This window comes from Schistocerca piceifrons, chromosome 1, assembly GCF_021461385.2.
Source record: "Schistocerca piceifrons isolate TAMUIC-IGC-003096 chromosome 1, iqSchPice1.1, whole genome shotgun sequence".
NCBI classification, from domain to species: domain Eukaryota; kingdom Metazoa; phylum Arthropoda; class Insecta; order Orthoptera; family Acrididae; genus Schistocerca; species Schistocerca piceifrons.
The window spans coordinates 568,573,655-568,599,258 of record NC_060138.1 but is presented as its reverse complement, the minus strand read 5'-3'; the positions used below and the strand labels follow the sequence as shown (position 1 = coordinate 568,599,258).

Below are 25,604 nucleotides of genomic sequence, written 5' to 3'. Positions count from 1 at the left end.
CGAAGTCATTAGAGTCGGAGCAGAAGTTCTGATTAGGGAAGGATGGAAAAGGAAGTCGGCCATGCCCTTTCAAAGAAACCGTCCCGGTATTTGCCTGAGCGGTTTGGGGAAATGACGGTAAACCTAAGTCAGGATGACAGAAAGCGGGTTTGAGCCGTCATCCTTCCGAATGCGAGTCCAGTGTGCTAACCACTACGCCACCTCACTCGGTGGTTTCAGTGACAAAACAGAATATTTAAAGATGTGGTCACCATATTGTAGTAGAAGAACCAATCTATTTGCTGGCGAAAGGATATAGGTGTATCGGATGGTCTCAACGCTCCCTACCAGTTATCTGAAGAACTACTTGACAATGTCGACCACGTTTTACTTTTTATTCGTCGTAGCAATATGGCGAAGGCCATTTAATTTTTAGTTCATGACCTCCGTCTGTCTACGACGTATTTTATAGACCTTTCTCCACGACCCCGTCTCTTCCGTCGATTGGGATTAATGAGTAGTCGTTTTTAACTCTTCTCTTTGTGTTCGTGTTCTACAGTTATGACGAGGTCGCTTATTACCCTAGTTGTTTTTGCGCCCTTAAATAAAACAAACAAACAAGAAATGTTTTCTCTTTGGTGCAATGTGTTGCAAGTGCGCAAACGTGTTGTTGGTTTCAAATGTTTAGTAAATTGTTGTAGTCAGGTGAGTTGATGCACTAGAAGTTGGCAGATTAGAAATTGTTTTCGCATTCAAGACATTTAAATAGAAGAATGGAAAAAGGTGAACATATGATGGAGAATGAAGGTCGTGAACAGACAGGCAGTGAAAATGGTAACAGTGATGGTTTGCAGAGGTATTTACAACAACTTCCTCAGTTTTTAATGACCTTCGATGCATTTAGTCGCAATGGGGGATTCAGAACAAGAACAAAACGTCTTTGTTTATTCAAATTGTTCCCACACTACAGCTAGCATGTCTTGAGTTATAGCTTCCACAGCTGCTGTTATGCGATGTCTTAGTCATTCATTGTTGTTGGTAACGGAGGCATATAAAAGAGTCTTTTATAAGCCCCTAAAAGAAATAATCACATACAATCAGGACCAGTGATGTTGGAGACGAGCAATGTAAGGCTGAATCATTTGGTCCAGTGCGACCGATCCATAGTTCAGTAATCCTTTTGTTTAAAATCCCCGCACTTCCAGATGCCAGTGCGACGGTGCTCCATCCTGTTGGAAAATGAAGTCGTACGAATCAGTCTGTGGGAAAAGAAAGTTGTAAAGCATATCGAGACATGTGCTACCCATAACAGTGTTCTCGGCAAAGAAAAATGGACCATGCACCTTTTGCCGTGAAACTGCACAAAGCACATTAAATTTTCTAAAGTCTCATGATGTAAAGTTCATGTGGTTGTTCCGTACCCCATATTCTCATAGTATGATGGTTTTAAATGGAATATTGCCTCGTCACTATACACCAAGTGTGAAATAAAACTCTCACCCTCCATCTTGACAAGAACGAAATTACAGAACTCCACACGGTGTTGTTTGTCATCTGCACGAAGAGCTTGCAGTAGCTGAATTTTATGTGGTGTAACACACGCCTGCCGGCCATTGGGGGCATGTTGAGCTGCACGGCGAATGGATTGCTGCGAACTCCTTGTGAAAGTATGGCGGATGCGTTCTGTCTGTGCCACACACTAGGGGGCGGCCTGGCGCTTTGCCTTTACACAAACAGCCTGTTCCTCGGAATTGTTCGTGCCATCGCCTTATTCTTTGTTCTGTAGGAGGATCCGCGCTGTATCTAGTACGAAAGTCATGCTGAACTGTTATTACTAGTTTTCGGATCGATATGCACTTGAAACCCACGAAATATGCGCCAAAACTCCTCGAAATATGAAGTTAAAATATGCTCTTACTCCCAGTATATGCCTTTAAATATGTAGATAAAATTCTTTAATTATTCATTTCTCTTGGATAAATTCTTTAAAATATGCATCTTACTTGGGAAATTAAAGAATAACCATCAAATATTTTCAATAATGGCTACAATTCAATGAATAAAATGAAGAATAACATAGGTACATACACGATAAGTTTGGTAAATTCTAAAAATTAGAGTTTGTTTGAACTACCAACATTTTTCCATATTCTCTACATGAAAATTTTTCCTGTGGCCAGATAATAACATTTTCAGTCTTGAAAATGATCGTTCAACATCACATGACACTACAGGTAAAAATTTAAGAGCAGCGACATTAGACGACGTGAAATCATTTAGATTCTCGGAGCGTTTCTCTTCTTCCGGTAACTGAGCGATCTTCTGAATCGTAGGCCAACCGGGATTTTTATGGAGAACTGCATCCAATTTTCTTCTAAGTCTCTCATCGATCGGACCTGGCCAATTCTTGCTCTGTGTCCTGAGTCCTTCGTCGAGCCTGCCTTAGCAACTTCCTTGTTACGAGTCTCAAGTTTCTCAATTAGGTCTGGAAGGCCACCCAAGTGCGCTCGGATGAAAGATAGGCTGTGTAACACGATGGAATTCTTCAATGCGTCCATGGCTTTTGGTATGGCTAAATTTTCGCTATCTTCAAAACCCTTTAGGACCTGGAACAAGAAAGTAGTAATCTAGTGAATGTCGGTTTCAATCTGAAAACTGCTGTAAAGGGAAATAAGCTTAATATTGGAATTCTATGTTGCGTTCGTTTTCTTTGCTTATCCAATTTATCCAGAACCACATACGCATCCATACCTCTTCAACTTTTCTGTGGTTGTCTGCATAATAGTTTGCAGCTGAAATCCACGTTCCCCACCTCGTCAAGACTGGTTCAGGTGGCAGAGGACAGTCAGGGTGAGCAGTCTTGAAAGCTCTCACTCGACTTGGTGCCTTGATGAAAACCTTCTTCGCCGAAGATACAAGGCTGTTGACCTCTGGCAATGTGGCTCTGACCTCTTCAGCGACTCGATGAATGCCATGAGCCAGATACGTGAGGTGCATAATTTTAGGGTAAAACACCCGCAGACGCTTTGCAGCCTTCAGCATATATGCGGCACTATCCGTCACAATGGCCAAAACCTTGTTCTCCCCACGTTTCTCATCTTCACAGCTCCATAGCACATCTGAAAGAAAATCAAAGGATTTTACAAATTTTACACATTTTTTATTATTTTATTGTTGGCTCGGGACATGGTGTGAAAAACTAATTACTGGCGCGGGATATGATGTCAAAAATTGCACTATTCAATATACAATGCGTCCACATAGTTCTTCCTGAGCGTTGACTCGTGAGGTGTATCTTTTCCTGTGTATTTTTTCAAGAAAGTCCTTCATCCTTCATACTCCAGCTTATTCAAGGGGATGGTTGCTTTTATTAAAGCCTCGCAAAGATCTTCATTGAACTTACTTTTGTCGTCCATATGCTTCGAAAAAGAGGAGATAAATGGTTGCTGTGACGTTTTTACCATGTCTTGGTTACATTGTTCTGGTGTCTTTTTATGCTGATCCAGTCGAAATTTTTTTCTCATACCTGACCTAAAGCGTTGGAGAAGTGAATAAATATCAATAAGTACGTACAATTGTACATAAATGTAAGAGAACAGTGTATACCTGCGATATGGTCACTCAAAAAAGTGAATTAAGGCTACAAATAAGTATCTAAAAATTGGAACTTCGATCCCCTCACTACATTTAACTTTTTTTTTTAATTTGCACGAACGCCGACGGTAATTCCTAAAGGTTTATTTTGTTCCTTCCCATGCGTACATAGAAAACGTGCGCGCAAATTTACAAATGAACTTAATAATTGTTTTAATTTCTTGGAAAAATTATCGAAAAAGAAAAAAACAAAATTAAAATTACCTCTTTTTCACACAGTTGGCAGCATAATCTTTTTCACACAGTTGAAAGCATAATCGCTCCCGATCCATTTGCAAATTATTGGTTTTTGGCCTCGGCATATTCGTAATTTGAAGAAGGTAGCAAATAGTCGATGTGAACAGCACGAAACACATGCAAGGATTATTCACATTCCGAAATACCAACAATAAGTAGTAGGTCATTGTCGGCGCACTGCAGAGATCAGGTGAGCGACCTGAACACGCATTAACTGCGGACAACAAGTACCGAAGCACATGTCTACTCCGATAATCCATCTTGCATCAATGAACCATCACAAATCTTTAGTATCCTTATCCGAGAGGCTACCTAAGTGAAAAAAGAAGGCTATGTCCCTCCATAAGCTACCCACGTTTACCCGAAAGGCTTTTATTCTGATGTCCCGTATTATCTCATTTTGGAAATTTATTGGCCTTATATTCTGGGAGGTTCTTGGGTTGTCAGGGAACAAAATGAACCTTAATATGACCTATAAATGTAAAAAATATGTATCTTTACGGCCATTTCCTCTAAATATGACAATAATATGCACAAACGCCAAAAAGATGCAAATATATTTATTTTAAATTTCAATTTAAAGTGTCCCATTACCTCCAAAATATCATGATTCGTAAAGATACAACACCACATACCGTAAAAAAATTATATGCAAAATCCGAACTCTAGTTATTACTGACCCGCACTGCGCAAAACAGAGAACACAAAACGCTTTCTGTTGTCCCGACACAACTTTTACTGAAAAACTGAAGGGGCGTACAGTGCTGCTACCTAGTGGGAACCATGTAAAACTCGAGAGTTTACTCTTTCCAACAGTATGTTGCTCACGCACATATCTCAAATAACATAAATAGTTATGATTTTTTAAATCGGATGATTCTTTTTGATAAGCCCTGAATATGATAAGGTACACCTCACTAAAGACCACTAACCACAAGTTCCTGATTTCAGGTCACTCGTGTATGGAATGTTTCATGACCCTAACCTCAATAATGTCATAGATTTTGATTCGATTGGCGTAAGACTATAGAACACAGGATGCCAAAGTTCAGCGATAAGACAGCTGAATGTACTGCCACATACTGCCATAACATGGAAATATCAGAGGAGTTAGATTTGTCTCCTCAATTTCGGTCCCTATACAGCACCAAATTTAATGTGTATTGTTCCTACTATACTGTACAGTGTGGTTAAGCTGCCCCTAGCGCCGTCTTCTAACGCAACTCGCAATGTAATGGCCGGCCTTCGTAAAACACGCGCCAGATTTCCATATTATCTCGCTCGCTATGCGCAGCCTACTAGTCCTACAGAAAAAATGAGGCCTTAGTTAAATTTTGTACTGGGACACATTTTCTGTAGAGGCCATGGTTTGCCAGCTATTCAAGAAAAACGTGCAAAAGTGACCTTCAAACGCACCTCCATCCCACACTCATACCTCACCAGTCAGGATTTCTAGTACTGTATATTGTTTGTAGCACTCCCTCTGACCGCGGTACAAAGCTTTGCGACTACACGATCTATTCCCGATATTGGACCTTTTTTGGTCTGTATTGACTGGGCCACTAAGCCACCAGCACAGTCGCCAACTTCGTTTACGTTATTAATTTAAACATGACCGTAAGAGAAAGGAAAGAAGAAACGAGTTTTGTAAACATTTCGCTAAAAGTAATGACGTTGGAAATTAGATATAAACTTAACACTAACAACCACAGTGGTTTCGTAGTCACAAGGCCTGACGAATACAACGATGTCATTGTTTTTTTATGCTTTTAAAATTCGCAACACTGTTAGATGGAATTAGGTAACTATCAATTTTACAGTTTTTAAGTACTCGGCTAGACCGGTGATGAGGCCAGTCAATGAAGACCAAAAACTGTCGAATGTAGGAAATAACTCTTACAGTCGCAAATATTTGCACAGTGGTAGGAGGGAGTGCCATGAACAGCATACTAGAACTTATCACCTTGGGGGCTGAGTATGAGAGAGGGGTTGCGTCTGAAGGCCACTTTTATACGCTTTTCTTGAATAACTGGAAATCAACGGCCTCTTGCAAAACGTATTCCAGTACAAAATTTAACTGCCTTAAATTTTCTACGAAAAGATTCTGCTCATTTTAACTGCAGGACTAAAAATTTGCCCGTAGCGAGCGAGAAAATATACGCCGCTTCCACTTCCGGAAGCAGTCTTGGTACGCCTCTTGCTGGATCGCGCGAAGGGCCCGCTGCAAGTATTCTTTTCTCTCGTCTGTTGTTATAAATCTTAGTCCTTTCAACCCCGTTTTCAACTTTGGAAATAAAAGAAGCCCGCAGGGGCCAGCTCTGGGGAGTACAGACGGTGAGGCAGCCCATTGATGTCGTTTTTCTTGCAATAGTCATACACGAACAGGGATGAATGTGCGGGTGCGTTATCATGATGCAAGAGCCAAGAACTGTCTCACCAAGTTTCAGGCTGTTTCCTGTCCACTTTTCTCGCAGGCGTCGCCACACGTCCCCATAGCACCATCGATTAACAGTTTGTCCGTATGTCAGGAGTTCATGAAGAACTAATTCTTCAAAGTCAAAGAAAGCTATCAGCATGGCTTTGACACTTGACCTGACCTGATGAGCTTTTTTTGCTATGGAGAATCTTTCCTGGCCCACGGTGAAGACTAGACGTTGGTGTCAACATCATAACAGTTCCCAGAATGAGATTTTCACTCTGCAGTGGAGTGTGCGCTGATATGAAACTTCCTGGCAGATTCCAACTGTGTGCCGGACCGAGACTCGAATTCAGGACCTTTGCCTTTCGCGGGCAAGTGCTCTACCAACTGAGCTACCAAAGCACGACTCACGCCCCGTCCTCACAGCTGTACTTCTGCCAGTCAGTACCTCGCCTCCTACCTTCCAAACTTTACAGAAGCTCTCCTGCGAACCATGCAGAACTAGCACTCCTGAAAGAAAGGATATAGAGCACTTGCCCGCGAAAGGCAAGGGTCCCGAGCTCGAGTCTCGGTCCGACACACAGTTTTAATCTGCCAGGAAGTTTCATATCAGCGCACACTCCGCTGCAGAGTGAAAATCTCATTCTGGAAACATTCCCCAGGCTGTGGGTAAGCCACGTCTCCGCATTATCCTTTCTTTCAGGAGTGCTAGTTCTGCGTGGTTCGCAGGAGAGCTTCTGTAAAGTTTGGAAGGTAGGAGGCGAGGTACTGGCAGAAGTAAAGCTGTGAGGACGGGGCGTGAGTCGTGCTTGGGTAGCTCAGTTGGTAGAGCACTTGCCCGCGAAAGGCAAAGGTCCCGAGTTCGAGTCTCGGTCCGGCACACAGTTGGAATCTGCCAGGAAGTTTCATCATAACAGTTGATCTACGTCTCATCACTTTCCTCATTTGCGCGATCCAAAAGCTCTTCACAGATTGCGAGCCGAAGTGGGACGAACTTGGGGGCAACACGATGCACCGAATACGGCTTAAGCACTAATCACCGCAGGCTTCTTGCATCGTTTGATGTGTCTCTGTAAACGTTTTCTTGACTTTCACGCAAAATTTAGTGCAGGCGCGTTGCTCCTCTAACTCTGCCATGTCGAAATTTGCAAACTGTGTGACAGAACGTTCTACTCAATATAGCACTGATCAACAGTTAACAGACACACAACATAGAAACTTCCTGCAGTTACACATCAAACACAGGCGTGTGCAGGGATGCCAACCGCATTTCGCTCTAACACACCAGTGGCACGAAATTACGAATGTTCGGGAATGTTTTGAACAGACCTCGTACTTTCTGCTGTTCTAATTTTAATGGTTAGCATTGTGTAACTCAAGGCAGCGAGCTTATTTGTGCGTGCCCACGTTTCTTCTGTAAGATCTAGAAGGAGTGTCAGACGTGACTTAGAAATCCATCACTGATTCCAAATGTTTTTACTCTGGAATGGTTTTGTAGGTGCCAAGAGATGAGCAAGAGGGCAGGCGGCGTCTGTTTGAGCTGCCTTTGGCTTCTGACAGAACCGAGATAGGGCGCCAACTCTATCACCACACGCGCTACTTTTACGAGCCAAATTACTTCTGGCGTGATAAACGGCCATTGTTTATTTTGTATTAGCCTCGAAGCCTTCCCGTCAACAACGATAGTGTTGCGGATTTCGTCAGAGCGGACGACTGCAGGGCATCACAACGCAGGTCTGTCGTGCGTGCCGCGGGTCACCACGAAAGAGCGCCGATGCGTCGCGCCGCGCTGACGCGCAGTGTGGCAGCGGGCGCGCCGAGCCGTTCTGACCGCTCGTGCCTCCATACTAACAGTGGAGCCGTACAGCTTCAGTAAAAATAGGTACCCCTCGACGTTCAAGCTCCTAGGTTGCGACGTAGCCACGGCAAATACGGTACTGCCTACCGACAGGCACCACAACGCTCCGCTTTCCAAAAAATGTTCAAATGTGTGTGAAATCTTATGGGACTTAACAGCGAAGGTCATCAGTCCCTAAGCTTACACACTACTTAATCTAAATTATCCTAAGGACAATCACACACACCCATGCCCGAGGGAGGACTGGAACCTCCGCCGGGACCAGCCGCACAGTCCATGACTGCAGCGCCTGAGACCGCTCGGCTAATCCCGCGCGCCACTCCGCTTTCCCGCGACGATAGAAAATCCCTTTAAAGTCTTTGTTTACTAAAAAAAATGCAAAAAATGTTAAATTGACGTATGTTGTGAATCTCTAAGGAGTCTCTAATCACATCAAGAGCTTAATTAGGGCCTGAGGTGATGAAATTTCTTGTTTGGGAACGAGCTTCAAACTTATCACGTCATGTCTCTAAAACTATGGAACTCAATGAAATACCTTTCTTCCGTTCATTGTCAAAGTACCAGGACTGAGCACGGATCTTTCCAAACTTACGTATCGCATTGCGTTTCCTATGTTAAGCTTCGGGAAACGGAGTTTTTCTGCGATTTTGTCGATAATTAACTCCCAACATATATGAAATTGAATGTCTTTATCTGCTGCAGAAACCAGGTAAAAATTCTGTATTTCACTTATAGTATCTATGTCTATAATGCCAAAAATCTCGTAAGATCCAAATCTACCAAAAATAAAAGCAAAATGTACCTCTTTATAAAAGTACATAAAAATCGCTTAAACCTCTCCTAAGAGACAATCTCCACTCCTTCTAGACTAATTACATATGCGGAGACCAGATGTGACTTCAGTTTAAAGAAACAGTATCGACGGAAGGTGAGAGATATACAGGATGTTACAAAAAGGTACGACCAAACTTTCAGGAAACATTCCTCACACACAAATAAAGAAAAGATGTTATGTGGACATGTCTCCGGAAACCTTACTTTCCATGTTAGAGCTCATTTTATTACTTCTCTTCAAATCACATTAATCATGGAATGGAAACACACAGCAACAGAACGTACCAGCGTGACTTCAAACACTTTGTTACAGGTAATGTTCAAAATGTCCTTCGTTAGCGAGAATACATGCATCCACCCTCCGTCGCATGGAATCCCTGATGCGCTGATGCAGCCCTGGAGAATGGCGTATTGTATCACAGCCGTCCACAATACGAGCACGAAGAGTCTCTACATTTGGTACCGGGGTTGCGTAGACAAGAGCTTTCAAATGCCCCCATAGATGAAAGTCAAGAGAGTTGAGGTCAGGAGAGCGTGGAGGCCATGGAATTGGTCCGCCTCTACCAATCCATCGGTCACCGAATCTGTTGTTGAGAGGCGTACGAACACTTCGACTGAAATGTGCAGGAGCTCCATCGTGCATGAACCACATGTGTCGTACTTGTAAAGACACATGTTCTAGCAGCACAGGTAGAGTATCCCGTACGAATTCATGATACCGTGCTCCATTGAGCGTAGGTGGAAGAACATGGGGCCCAATCAAGACTTCACCAACAATGCCTGCCCAAACGTTCACAGAAAATCTGTGTTGATGACGTGATTGTACAATTGCGTGCGGATTTTCGTCAGTCCACATTTGTTGATTGTGAAAATTTACAATTTGACCACTTTGGAATGAAGCCTCATCCGTAAAGAGAAAGTTTGGCCGTACCTTTTTGTAACACCCTGTATACATAACTAGCTTAGCGCTAGCTGCTTCTCTAGTGTAGACTATGTGGTCTACTCATTTTTCCCTTTAATTGAATTTTTATGTTGTTACGCCCATTGGCCATCTATGAAACAACCTTTCATCCCCTGTTTCACATCCTTAGGCGTGGAATTTCGATAAATTCGTTTTTAATTGATGCCTACAATATAAGATCAACACCCTCTCGGAATTTCAAGTTTCTGTCCTTCGCTGTATGGGCTGTTTGATGATGAGTCAGTCAGGCCCTATTTCACCCCATTAGTGGCTAAATTTCCTACGACACTGAAACACATTTTCTTTTATTTCTAACCGAGAAATCAAATGTCTACTTTCATAGATGTAGCTTTAATAATGATTTATTTCCGAAAAAGCTTTCACCCACCAAATCACCCCCTTAGGTGTTCGATTTCCAAATGTATTGAAACACATATTTTTTATTTCTGATCGGGAAACCAAATCCCAATCTTCGTATTTCTGGCTTCAAATTTGACTTAATAGTGACATATTTTCAAAAAATCTTTCTTCCCCTGTGTCACCCTTCGTAAACGATGCCTACAGTATAAGATCAACAACCTCCCCAAATTTCGAGTTTCTGTCATTAGCGATTTTTGCTGTGAGATGTCGAGTCAGTCAGGACATTTCCTTTTATGTGCAGGGTGGTTAGAAATATGCTGAAAAGCTTAAAAGGATTTTCAGGGGAGGTTGTGCAGGGAAATAACAGTTAAGAAAAAAAAAAATTCGATACTTTGCACACTTTCCGAGAGCCAGATAGTTAATTACTTTTAGTTGTTCTCACAGCAGCATTTGGCTGGGGTTCACTCCTCACCACTGTCCCATAACCACCAATTTTTGAATCACTCTCCTAATCGGTTTTAGGAAGTTAAACGAAGAACACGTTTGACGACATGATCTCTGGCGAGCCACTTGAATTTGCGTGCGCATCGCTGATTGGCGAACTTTAATACTAATTAACTCGAAAACGGAGCAATGTATCAAACTTTTTTCTTAACAATTATTTCCCAGCACAACCTGCTCTGCAACGTCCTTACGTGTTTGCCGGACTGTTCCTGACCACCCTGTATAGAGTAAATTAATAGAGATCGTTCTGATACCCCATGTTACGCAAAACAGGTCAGAACACTCTTGCAGAAGCAACGAAAACAGCATGCCAAATTTAAAAGAACACAAAATCTCCAAAATTGACTATGTTTTACCGAAGCTCAAAAGATAATGCATGCTTCAATGTGAAACGCTTGTAATTGTTTCCACAACGAAACTCTGTCTCGAAACCTGGTAGAAAATCGAAAGAGATTCAGGCCGTATGTGAAGTACACCAGCGGTAAGACACAATTAATACCTTCACTGCGCGATGGCAATAGTACTGTCACCGACGACAGTACCGCTAAAGCGGAGTTATGAACAAGGTTTTCCGAAATTCATTCACCAAATAAGATGAAGTAAATATTCCACAGTTCGAATCAAGAGCAGCTGCCAACATGAGTAACTTAGCAGTACATATCCTTGATGTAGCGAAGTAACAAATGCAAGGCCTGTGGTCCAGACTGTACAACAGTTAGGTTCCTTTCAGAGTATACTGATGCAATATCTCCATACTAAGCAATCATAAACAACCGCTAGCTCGTCAGCAGATCTGTGCCTTAAGACTGGAAAGTTGCTCAGGTCGCACCAGTATTCAAAATAGGAAATAGGAGTAATTCGCTGAATCACAGACCCATGTCACTAACTTCGATTTTCAGTATGATTTTGGAACATGCGCTGTATTCGAACATGAATTACCTCGAACAAAACAGCCGACAGGCAAACAGTCAGCACGGATTTAGAAAATACCGTTCTCGTGAAACATAACTAGCTCTCTATTCACATGAAGCAATGAGCGCTATTGAGAGGGCATTTCAATTTGACTCCATGTTTCTAGATTTCCAGAAGGCTTTCGATACTGTTCCTCACAAGCGACTTCTAAATTAATTGCGTGACGTAGTATTAAGGGCCTCTGCTATTCTTAATCTATATAAACGATTTAGGAGGCAATTGAGCAGTCTCTTACTTTTTTGCAGATGACGCTGTCGTTTACCATGTTGTAAATTCATCCGATGTTCAGAGGCAATTGGAAAATGATTTAGACAAGATGTCTGTATGGCGTGATAATGGCAATTGACTCTAAATAGTGAAAAGTGTGAAGTCATTCACTTGAATGCTATAAGGAATGCTCTAAATTTCGGTTGCACGATAAATACCACAAATGTATAGGCTCTGAATTCAACTAAATACTAGGGATTACAGTTATGAATAACTTAAATCGGAACGATCACATAGTTAACGTTGTGAGGAATCAAAGACTGAGATTTATTGGCAGAACACTTAGAAGACTCAACAGTTCTATTAAAGAGACTGCCTAGACTAAGCTTGTCGTCGTCGTCTAGAAATCTAGAGAATAGCACCGCGACATGGGATCCGTATCAAATAGGACTAAGGGAGGATACAGAAAAAGTTCAAAGGACATATCGTTTTGTATTTTCACGAAATAGGGGAGAGAGTGTGACGGGTACGATACGCGAGATGGGGTGGCAGTCATCAACAGAAAGCTGTTTTATTGGCAAGGTATTTTCACAAAATCCGAGTACCAATTTTCTCCTCCGAATCCGAAAATGTTTTGTAGGCGCCCACCTACATAGGAAGAAATTATCATCGTAATAAAGAAAGCAAAATCAGAGATCGCATGGAAAGTTTTAAACGTAGCAATACCAACGCATTTTCCATAACGTGTAATACCAAGGAGGAGGGGGTGCTTTGTGCCCACCGCCAAAAAAATTAAAAAAAAACAAAACAAATTCGTCAGATGTATTTAACTTTTATTAACAACGTATTTTCTAAATATGTTCTGATGTATAAGTAGGATACAGAACCTGAAAATATCTTTTAGCACACCCTTAGCAACAGCAATGTATTTTCGGTAATATTTACACTGAGTAGAGGCGTACTTTATCACCGCCACGAAAATTTAAAAAAGTACAAATTTCGTTAATCGTCCTTGATTTCCATTCACAACATGCAATATAGGTGTGTAAGAACGGTCCTGAACCTGAAAACATGAAAACGACATTCGTTGCGTAAAATCACATTCACAACTAAGACATAAATTTTTGGTTCAGTTTACCGAAAAATTTAAAACAGTTACGGAATGTGATATAAGAATTTTTTCCTGCGCGGTCTTCGAGAGAAGTACCTTGAATGTGGTTCGATGAATCTCTGAATCTCTGCCAGACAATTAACTATGAATTGCAGAGTAGTCATGTAGATGTAGATGAAGCAGTTTTCATTAAATAACCTTCTTTCAGCAGTGAAAAAGGTCAGGTCTGTTGGAGTAAAATACAGTTGTTTTTGATGTTATTTAGTACTTGGCGAAAGAAAACATAATGGATAAGGTAAACAGTTTCTGTGTGTTACGTTACAAATATATGATCTGAAATGTTTGTACAACATTTTCCCTATTATTTTCCTTCTCAGTAGTTTACAATACAAATTTTATCAATAACATCCGCTGTGAAGTTTTCTACAGGGAGTACAGGGTGATTCAAAAAGAATACCACAACTTTAAAAATGTGTATTTAATGAAAGAAACATAATATAACCTTCTGTTATACATCATTACAAAGAGTATTTAAAAAGCTTTTTTTCACTCAAAAACAAGTTAAGAGATGTTCAATATGGCCCCCTCCAGACACACGAGCAATATCAACCCGATACTCCAACTCGTTCCACACTCTCTGTAGCATATCAGGCGTAACAGTTTGGATAGCTGCTGTTATGTCTCGTTTCAAATCATCAATGGTGGCTGGGAGAGGTGGTCGAAACACCATATCCTTAACATACCCCCATAAGAAAAAATCGCAGGGGGTAAGATCAGGGCTTCTTGGAGGCCAGTGATGAAGTGCTCTATTCACGGCCGTCCAGAACTTTTCCCTTTGCACAAACACCCATCCTCTGTAAACTGTTTATACCAACGTTTAATACACCACCTATCAGGAGGTTTAACACCACACTTCGTTCGAAATGCACGCTGAACAACTGTCGTCGATTCACTTCTGCCGTACTCAATAACACAAAAAGCTTTCTGTTGAGCGGTCGCCATCTTAGCATCAACTGACGCTGACGCCTAGTCAACAGCGCCTCAAGCGAACAAATGTACAACTAAATGAAACTTTATAGCTCCCTTAATTCGCCGACAGATAGTGCTTAGCTCTGCCTTTTGTCGTTGCAGAGTTTTAAATTCCTAAAGTTGTGGTATTCTTTTTGAATCACCCTGTATATTCCGACAATTTGTATCACAAATGGTATCTCATAACTCACTTTCATCATTCGGTACTGGGCTAAGCGAACTGACGTCGTGTTGACGTACCGTCTAGTGTGAACACACCATCTTTTGACAGCTACGTCGTCTGACGTTACGTTCTGTTTCGTTGACGTTCATTGTAAACCAGTCTTTAGTAGACTGGTAGTGTTCGAGGCGGGTGTTGCTGCTTAGGGAGTTTACACGGACACCGTAGGAAGAGGCCGACTTGCAGGGTGTGGTGTAGCAACTCAGCTCGAGGTAACGTTTGGTGAGCGAAGCGGACGTGGCGAGGGTTACTACAAGATAATTTCTGTTTTCTTCCAGTGGATGCCTGAAATGTGCAGTCATTGTGTGTCGCCTTATTCTGTTTGATTTTATACTGTGGTCTTGTGTTGTTTATAAAGGAGATGGTAGAAATCGGTCGACGACGGTTTATAAAGGAGATAGTAGAAATCGGTCGACGACGGTGTAGTGCCTGACTGAGGTGTTCGTTGTCCAGTTCAGTGATTTGATTTGTGAGTCTGTTGAAAGTAGCTGGATTATTACAGGAGATTAATTCGCGGTACAGAAGAAATGACTATTTTAACACTGTCTCGTGGGTCAATGTGAGGCTTGCGGTCCTTGTTTGGCTTGATAGTATGCTCTACTCCACCTGCTGCAGCTTTACATATGTAAACTGTATGTATATAGATATCCAATTAAAACTGCCAATTATTATTTGTTACGTAAGCATATTTAACTAACGCTAAATTATGGCTCTACAGATATCAGAAGGTTGCGGAATTGTGACACTACACTTTAATTTTGTAGCCAGGTAAGATACTTACGTAATCAAAATTAAAATTATCATAAATTCTATTGTTTATTGCAAAACCTGGCATAAACGTCTGTAGTAGTTGCACTGAAGTTCAGTGCAAGACGTTTAACTTTCCTATTAATTGTCAAAGATTTTCACAAGTATGTGAAACAATTACAAGTAACTGTGGTTGACAGAGATACAAGATAAGGAACTAATAGGTAAAGTTACCGCATTTCTAGGATGATTGATCCATTTCCGCGATACGACTACTGCCAAAAATCTGAGCTTCCAATTTATGCATGCCAGAAGGGCGGCTTGCTTCCACTCATGAAATCTCTTTATGTTCACTGAGCGCATCGTGAGTTACAGCCGCCGAAGCCGACGGCATATCTTAATATTTTTAACTGCATCGTTATGTTGACCGTCAGTACTGTAGTTGATTCGTTAGGTGCGCTTGCATAGCACAGTCTACATCTAGATCTACATGGCTACTCTGCAGCTCACACTTAAGTGCCTGGCAGAGGGTTCATCGAACCATTTTCATAGTACAGTACTTCTCTACCAGTCCACTCTCGAATGGCGCGTGGCAAAAAGTAACACCTAAATCTTTCCGTCCGAGCTCTGATTTCTCTTATTTTATTACGATGGTCATTTCTCCCTACGTAGGAGGGTGTCAACAAAATATTTTCGCTTTCGGAAGAGAAAGTTGGTGATTGAAATTTCGTAAATAGATCTCGCCGCCAAGAAACCCGCCTTTGTTTCAGTGACTACCACCCCAACTCGCGTATCATATCGGTGACACTCTCACCTCTACTGCGCGATGACACGAAACGAGCTGCCCTTCTTTGCACTTTTTCGATTTCCTCCGTCAATCCTACCTGGTAAGGATCCCATACCGCGCAGCAATATTCCAGCAGAGGACGGACAAGCGTAATGTAGGCTGTCTCTTTAGTCACTGCATTATCGAAGGCCTGCTCCAGGCTGTGATTATGTCGAATACGATGCCTTTAAAATCCGAAATGCTACCTAACTCAGACTTCACATCTTGCTCCAGTTGGAACTGTAAACGAAATAATGACTATTCATTCTGCAGTTGGAAACCAATATCTGAGAGTAGAATCGAGGTGTTCCTCCTGCAAGCAGAGGTCGAAGAGTCTCTTTAGCTCTTCCTGTCCTCCCTCGTAACATTCAGCGATTCTTGGCGAGCCAGCCAAAACATCTTGCCAGCATTTATCCAACGATAAGGAACAATTTTTCTGGATCGTCCACCCACTCAGTGACAGTAAGAGAACGTACCCAACTTATCAATATTTTCCCGAAAAGTGCTAATCAGAGCAGTGTGTTCAGTGAAATTCCCGTATTTTCGTGCCCAAAGGGTTACGTGACTTCAGCTAAATAAAGGAAATCGTTTTGGCTCCGTCCTGTCGGTGACTCGAAGTCAGTAGTATTAGGGCGCTGCGGGTAAGAGTTAACCTTCAAATGACCTTTTGGGTCATGTTGCAGCTGACACAAATGCGCATGTCATATTTCGCTGATGTCAGCATCAACATTTGTTTATCTCCAAGGTTATTCTAGGAATCAGAAAATCCTGCCGCTTGCCACGGTCAAGGAGGGGAGGGAACCCCCACTGCAAATTCTGCATGAGACACCTCCCACCGTGAGCGTCCCTGCTCAATTCGTGGAAGCGAGACTCTACTGCATTTCGCGTGCATTCCATTTTCGCTGACATCAGTATTACCAACCCACGTGCTCCCCCCCCCCCCCCCCCCCCCCACTCCCCCTCGCTTCTGCAAATTGTGCATGAACACCCCGTGCGCCTCGAGCCTCCGCGCCCTTGACATCACGGAGCTATTTATGAAATGTTAGCGTTTGATTATTGACCTACCTATAAAGGTCAGTATGTTTTATTATTCGCTAGATTGCAGATTATATATAAATGCACAGCACTCTCTCGCAGCATTTTCATCTTGACAATGAGTGATGAAGACGTAGTAAGAAGTAATAATAATAATAATCGTAGTAGAGGTCCCGAAAAATATGTTCACAGCGATCGATAAATAGTTCAACCGCTTATGAGAGTAACCTCAAAGGGTAAAGCTGTCAAGATGTACTATGTCAACATTCCCTGCTGCAAGACACTAAGTATTAACGTCAGTGCTGATGAACTGGTGGGGAAAATAAGAAGCAAGTAAGCTCAACTCTTTCGTGGGCAAAATTATTGAGCAGTTTTTTTAATGAATGGAGAACAGATAGTAGTTAACAGATAGATATATTTATCATACAGAATATCGAATTTTCTCCAACTGTGAAAGTGAGGTCACACAACAAGGTGGGAAGTATTCTTCCCACTGCCCTTCCTTGGAGTTAAATGACAAAAACTACTTTTTCAATATATGTCATATTTATTTGATAAATTTACTTCTCTTGTTACAATGATTTTTCACAATTACTTGCCATGAAATTTTCTGAAACATGGGTCTATGCAAAGTGGTATTTGACAATTTGTACAAACACAGCGAGTGCTCTTTTCTGCAGCTTTGGTACTACAATGACGGCACGTCCAGTATGTTTCTCCTATAATGAGTTGATGCTCCCCTACAGCCACATGACGAAAATCTTCAGGTACTTTACCCGTTTTTGCCAGAAAGACAGGTTTTTGTCCACGCCTTTTTTTGGGATGAGAAGCCAGCGATCAATTGTCTGGCTAGATGGATCCTGTATGTGAGCTGATTATGCTGTCCACTTTCTCTTTTACTTATTTTCCACAGGATAAAACTGTTCACTGCAGCAAGGTCCACCAGGAAATAAAATATTCTGTGCCACCATTTTACAGTACGTCTGCCAATAGCATACCTTTCTCGTAACTGATCAAACTTATCGACATCACCCATTATTTTGTTGTATTCTGCCACAACTTCAGGACAAGAAATCTCTGTACTAGTACCATCCTTGTTTTTCCTTTTCACTGTGGCTGTTTCTCATGGGTCATGAATTGAGGACAGGAAAGTGACTGGACGGTTATCCATCCATTTTACTGCAGAAATGGCTCCTTTTGTTTCAAACTGGAATTCTCGTTCCAATCTTACGTTTTCCTTCATAAATTTGGGTAAATTAAAAGTATTTACCTTATCCTATAGCTTTTAAGAAAAAAATCACAAAATGTCACGCAGACAGCACTGAAAGGCTCCTCTACAGAGCAACACTCAGCTATACAATGCCTCTGCGCGAAGGTACAGCAAAAACGGCGGGAACTTCCCATTGGAAGTAGTACCCTATACTGTTTACTAGGTAGTAGCGCCGTACAGAGGTGGGAACTGTGAATCCCACGGGACTAGGAGCGAGTTCATTGTAGTGGGAAGCATGTTTCCCACGGCTCACGAAAGGGTTAACTGATGACACTCGTTTTTCCCTGCAGGCGAGGTCGGTAAAAGGATCCAATCAGTACTTTATTCCGATTGCCAAGAAAGACCTCTGCCCATACTAACTGACGGGAACTATGTACCTCAATTTCTCTACAAGATAAACTACTTCAAACGGTAACAAACACGCCACCCCCAACTGTGTTTAGTCTGTCCTTTTCGGAACACCGTTAGGTGTAACCTAAAAACCCACCCAGTTCACGTGCGGCACAGCACCAGGTTTACGGACATTGAGAAAATGTACTACTATTATTAAGTTGGTTTATTAATAAATAGTTTCTTAAAAAACTTTGTATTTATTTATTTACTTCCTATTTTCCACGTCCTCACTTAGAAGTTTTCGGTGGGTATTTTACTTATGCGTTCTGCTGCTCTCTGTATAGGAAGAAGAAGAGGCACTAGAGGCTTCTTGCGAACAGACGCGCCGTTAAGCAGGAGATATCTTACCAGCAGGCAGTGGCAGGAGGCAGCGGGAACAGACACGCAGCATGACCTTGGTCAGGTTGTGCTAAAACGTTATCACGCACTCGCATTGAGTTCAAACACGCGTCCAGGCATCCTGGTTTAGGCTCTCCGTGACTTCTCTAATGCTTCCCTAATTCAAATGCTGGGATAGTTCCTTTGAAAGGGCACGTCCACCTTCCTTCCCCATCCTTCCCTAGTCCGATGGGACCTATGATCTCTCTGTTTGGTCCCCTCCCACACATCAACCAACTAACCAACCGTTATAGCGGTACTGTGTACACACCACATGCAGAGGCATTGTATTACAAGTACCGCAAATACGCAGCTAGCACTTCTGGATTTCACATACATTTGTATATGAACTATAATTAACTCCCGCTTTCACAAAGAATGGGCACGTAGCGGCACGTGCTGACATACGAAAAGTGCGAACCTCAGTGGTGCGAACCTCAGAAGTCTGCTTCTCTCGGTACATGCGTACCTGCACCAAGAGTGCATGCCGCGTGTATATACATAATCTGCACCGAACGGCTCTTCCTCATGGCAGTCCGATCAGCCATGAAGTGCTCTGTACAAGCTGATGATGAAGCCACTGTAAGCATGCTTGTTTGTCAAACTTGGTTCCAAGCATAACGTAATCACTTTTTCATGACTAGACAGTGGCATCTCTCGTTGATGATGTGCGTGAAGGCAAATGTAAGAATTTATTTCTACATATGTATGTAATTTGTTTTTGTTCACGTTTGCATGATACTGACATTTTCCTGGGTTTTTTTCTGCTGTAGGTGAACAGATTGACGTTGATCCCACACAGCAAGCGACAATGAAGCCATTTTCCTCTCAGAGCTCATGGAGGATGACACCAGCTGTTGAGAAGCAGGTGTGTGAGTAGTAGTATTATTACTTCTTCTATCAATAATAATTGTTTTTATGGTTGATCACAGTGTCTTTTTCTAGATCCGCTTAATGCTGATAATACAAGGGGAGTGGAAACAGAACTAAACCTACACTGCTGGCCATTAAAATTGCTGTCCCACGAAGATGACGTGCTACAGGCGCGAAATTCAACAGACAGGAAGAAGATGCTGTGATGTACAAATGATTAGCTTTTCAGAGCATGCACACAACGTGCTGGCATGAAGAAAGTTTCCAATCGATTTCTCGTACACAAACAGCAGTTGACCGGCGTTACCTGGTGAAATGTTTTTGTGATGCCTCGTGTAAGGAGGAGAAATGCGTACCATCACGTTCCCGACTTTGATAAAGATCGGATTGCAGCCTATCGCGATTGCGGTTCATCGTATCGCGACATTGCTGCTCGCGTTGGTAGAGATCCAAAGACTGTTAGCAGAATATGGAATCGGTGGGTTCAGGAGGGTAATGCGGAACGTCGTGCTGGATCCTAACGGCCTCGTATCACTAGCAGTCGAGATGACAGGCATCTTATCCGCATGGCTGTAACGGATCGTGCAGCCACGTCTCGATCCCTGAGTCAACAGATGGGGACGTTTGCAAGACAACAGCCTTCTGCACGAACAGTTCGACGAGGTTTCCAGCAGCAAGGACTATCAGTTCGGAGACCATGGCTGCTGTTACCTTTGACGCTGCATCACAGACAGGAAAGCCTGCGATGGTGTACTCAACGACGAACCTGGGTGCGCGAATGGCAAAACGTCATTTTTTCGGATGAATCCAGGTTCTGTTTAGAGCATCATGATGGTCGCATCCGTGTTTGGCGACATCGCGGTGAACGCACATTGGAAGCGTGTATTCGTCATCGCCATACTGGCGTATCACCCGACGTGATGGTATGGGGTGCCATTGGTTACACGTCTCGGTCACCTCTTGTTCGCATTGACGTCACTTTGAACAGTGGACGTTACATTTCAGATGTGTTACGACCCGTCTCTCTACCCTTCATTCGATCTCTGCGAAACCCTACATTTCAGCAGGACAATGAACGACCGCATGTTGCAGGTCCTGTATGGGCCTTTCGGCATACGGAAAATGTTCGACTGCTGCCCTGGCCTGCAGATTCTCCAGATCTCTCACCAATTGAAAACGTCTTGTCCATGGTGGCCGACCAACTTGCTCGTCACAATTCGCCAGTCACTACTCATGATGAACTGTGGTATCGTGTTGAAGCTGCATGGGCAGCTGTGCCTGTACACGCCATCAAAGCTCTGTATGACTCAATGCCCAGGCCTATCAAGGCCGTTATTACGGCCAGAGGTGGTTGTTCTGGGTACTGTTTTCTCAGGATCTATGCACCCAAATTGCGTGAAAATGTAATCACGTGTCATTTCTAGTATAATGTATTTGTCCAATGAATACCCGTTTATCATCTGCATTTCTTCCCGGTGTTGCAATTTTAATGGCCATTAGTGTGAAAATATTAGAGTATAATAGACCTAATATAACGATTAATAATGAGGATGATGAACAGCTGAAAGCACACATTGTTGGCGAACGTCGACGTAACGCCCCAGGCCTAGTGGTAGGTGGGCGGTGCCGTCCAAGTCACCACAGTCACCTCATCCCTGGTCTAACAGCAGCAGCCCCACAGCCCGCCATGTTCACCGACAGCAGTTAAATCACACAGCCACATTAGACTACTTTGTGGTTGCTGGTGCTTTCAGGGATAGGATCTTATAGTTCCGCACTGATAACATCAACGCTGGATTTCGATATCCAGCTACCTCCCTTCCTGCCTGTGAAGTACTGTTGGAAAGCGAGCTCCCTGAAATCATCAATGCCCAGCAATATCTCGCCATCAGGTGCAAAGCGATTCTCTACTGTGAGCTGCTGCATACCCATAAAGACGGCAGCAACGACTATGCAAAGACAAGTATCGTTTAACAATAGGGAAGGATGATGTGATATTGCAGGACATATCAGTTGCACAATGGCACAGAACTTTTACCGAAAGCGTCACGTTAACGGGTTTTTCCGATGTGAAGGAAATGAGGTCTGGTAAGGCGCTCAGCTGTGTACTCCGCCTCGGTGTGTACTCGCACGATTTTCATACATCTAATGGGAACTCCAGTTTCATCCATCTCCCAGATGATGTTGCCGTTACACAGGCATGTATTAATGTCTAGAGTACCATGAAATGATTTAAATTACCAAAAACATGCTTATCTTAAGGATACGGAGAATACCTCTAACATCTTCAGGCATTATAACTCTGATGGCATCTCATTCCTCGTCAAAATTCCAGAGTTGCCAAAATTCCAGAGGCAGAATCCTAATCATTCAGTTTACGTTTACGGTCTGCGTGTACATGAGAAGAAAAGCAATCCACGGAAATTTAGGTAAGTTGCTTAGATTAGCTAACGGCACAAAATTCTGGTAGCAGAGTGCGGTTGTTTGTGGGCAGATGGGGATGCAAGCAAAACTGAAGCAATAGTAGAGACATTTGTGGTATAATTATGATTTGGAATTACGTTACGACAGCTAATGGAAAAGTGATATGAATTTGATAGAAAATTACACCTCATCTTTATAGATTTCCGACAGGCCTATGACAGCATTAATCGGACGATATTATGGAGGATAATGTAGGAGTTGGGAATCACTAGAAAATACCTCAAAGTGATTGAAGCATTTTATACTGATACCAGCTGCCAAGTATGGTTTGGAAACAAAATGTCAGAGCCTTTCACTGTCCAACATAGTGTGAGACAAGGAGATCCTTTTTCTCCAGTGCTACTCAACATTGCACTGGAAAAGGTACCATGTGAAATTGGTGGGATGGATATGATTGGAACAGACACAATCTTGGCCTTTGCCGATGATGTGGTGATTATGGGAGACTCACTTAATCAGATAGTGTCTGACACCACTAGGTTTATGAAAGAGGCAAGCAAAGTGGGATTATTTGTTAACGACGAGAAAACCAAATACATGATCATCTCACGCCGACAGGATTTCCCTTCCACTTTCGATATAGATGGACACAATTTTGAACGCGTAGAGTAATTTAAGTACCTGGGATCGATTCTGTCTAATAAAACCGAGGTTTAGAAAGTTGGTTCAAATGGCTCTGAGCAATATGGGAATTAACTTCTGAGGTCATCAGTCGCCTAGAACTTAGAACTACTTAAACCTAACTAACCTAACATCACACACATCCATGCCCAAGGCAGGATTCGAACCTGCGACCGTAGCGGTCGCGCGGTTCCAGACTGTAGCGCCTAGAACCGCTCGGCCACACCGGCCGGCGTTGAGAAAGTGATTCAACAGAGAATAATTAATGGTAATCGTGCCTTCTTTAGTCTCTTTACTCAAGTCACGCTTAGTCTCACAAAACAGGAAGATCAAACTTTACATGGCACTGGTAAAACCGGTTCTGTTATATGGCTGCTAGACATGGGCGACTTCAAACACTTGAAGAGCGCATTTGAACATTTGAACGGGAAATGCTCAGAAAGATCTATGGGCCTACATTCAACAGAGAAAATGGAAGATGGGAAAGGAGGCAAAAAGAGGACTTATACCAGCGTTTTGGGAAAGCTGACATTTGTAGGACCATCAGAGGACGACGACTCCAGTGGTTGGGATATGTCTTAAGACCTGGAGAATCTATACCCAACCGGGTGTTCAATTACCAGCTGATTGGAAGACGTCCAAGAGGTCGTCCAAGGACTAAGTGAAAAGATAGGGTGATGAGGACGTTGCAGAAGGTAGAATCAACAGCATCCCTGGAAGATGCAATGGACAGAAGAAAATGGAACAACATCTGCCGGAAATATCTGCAACTGTGAGCAGGACACTGCTCCTTCCTTTGTCACTGATTGTCTTATTGATCTCTGTATAGTGTGTTATTCTGGTTTGTAATACTTCTTTTGCTTTCTGTCATGGGCCTTTATGGCCTGTTATTTACAACAAATGATGATGATGATGCTGTTATAATTTTTTCAGAATGCTCTCTGAACTGGTCAGGATACAGTCCGTTTGTGAAGGATTGAGCTGATGTGGAAAATACAGAGAAGAGGCTTGGACCTGCAAGCCAATATGATGCAGCTGCTTGAATTATTCAAAGAAAATATGCATCTCCCAGTAATAAAGATAATCAGTGGAAAGGAGAAGGTAAGTTTGGTCACTGTCACTATTTGTGTTGCACTCGAAGAGCTGTTGGAATATGTTGGAAGTCTAGATAGTGTCAGGTTAGTATATTACAATCCAGATATGCCCACTATGTGGATTTTATGGAGTATTTGGTAGGTATAAAAAACTGGAGCGATTTCAGCAACAGTTTGTACATGTCAGCCGTATGGAAAGAATCGCCGTGGGGGTAGGAACAACCTACCTATCAAAGAAGTAGGGTGGACTTGAGAAAGAACTGTTGCCAATGAGGCGTGAATACCCAGACTTTATTCATCCAGTTTCTGAGAACGAGAGCAACTAGTGACTTACAACAAACTTTACACATAATATCTGTCTTTTACAAAGCCCAACAAAATGGTGAAGGGAAAAATATTACCATTTAATACATTTTCTCTGTTCATACAATACAACTGCTGCATAAGGAATGACGTTTGAAATTATTACTTCTTTGCTAATAACCTCATTCGCAACGCATTTCGCAGTCTTCACATATGATGCTGAATGTACCAGCAAAACTGAATATACAACTCATAGTTCAGGAGATATACGTCATAAACATTGTACCGCTTTAAAGCGAAACTTCAGGGCGAAATTCGCTACTGATTTTGGATGAAATATGTGTACGAATACAGGGTGATTCAGAAGTAGCGCGGCATGGGACAAATTATTTGAAAGAATTTGAGTTTTTCATTTTCTCAGTAATCAAAGACGAAATTGTTGGAAATTACGTTTTAAATCATGACCTTAACGTTGCAGTTTTCTTTTTTTTCAGTAAGCATCAACAGTGTCCCAGTATACAATTACAATTCAGGAAAGACTTGAAATGGTTCTTATCCATGCTGCAGACATGAATGTACGGGAAGCTGTGGAGGAATATCACAGACGACATCCAGACCAATCACAATCACGCAACCATTGGTCGTTTATTGGATTGGTTCGAGCCATTAGCTAGTACTTATGACAAACGACATTTTGGACACGTACAGCACAGATCATGCAACTTCATCTAGCGGATTAGCTAAGCATACAGTCCAACACGGTCACTAAGAAAAGTGGCTCAAGAATGTACCACCAGTCAACCAACCGTGATATCATCCAAAAATCATGTCCATCATATCGTGTGCATTTTGTCCAGGAACCTCATAGAGATAGCTCAGATAGACGTATTTAGTTCTGTAAGTGGTTCACAGAAAGACGAACGCACCCAGTACGCCTTGAAACTGACATTCTTTTCAGTGATGAGGAACAGTGAATACGTATGACGCTGTTTATTAGGCAAGCGAGAAACCGTACATTGCTGTAGATGCTTATCACCACACTGACCCAAGGTGAAATATATTTTAGGGATTTTCTCATCGGTTCCAGCTGCCTCTGGATCACAGTGTCCCGGGTTCGATTCCCGTCTGGGCTGGAGATTTCTGGAGATTTTCTCTGCCCAGGGACTGGGTGTTTGTGCTATCCTTGTTATTTCATCATCATCATTATCATCATCATCATCATTCATGCCAGTGGC

General features: G+C 42.4%; 1 protein-coding gene across 1 annotated transcript in view; it reads right to left on the bottom strand.

Moving 5' to 3' along the window:
* Positions 1-2,160: 2,160 nt before the first annotated feature.
* Positions 2,161-25,604, bottom strand: part of LOC124710975 — a 38,114-nt gene continuing 14,670 nt past the window's right edge. The window contains exons 2-3 of the mRNA XM_047241275.1: positions 2,731-3,098; positions 2,161-2,585 (exon numbers count right to left, since the gene is read on the bottom strand). Coding sequence (XP_047097231.1) covers positions 2,256-2,585; positions 2,731-3,098 — 698 coding nt within the window. The 3' untranslated portion in view covers positions 2,161-2,255. The remainder of the gene's footprint in view (positions 2,586-2,730; positions 3,099-25,604) is intronic.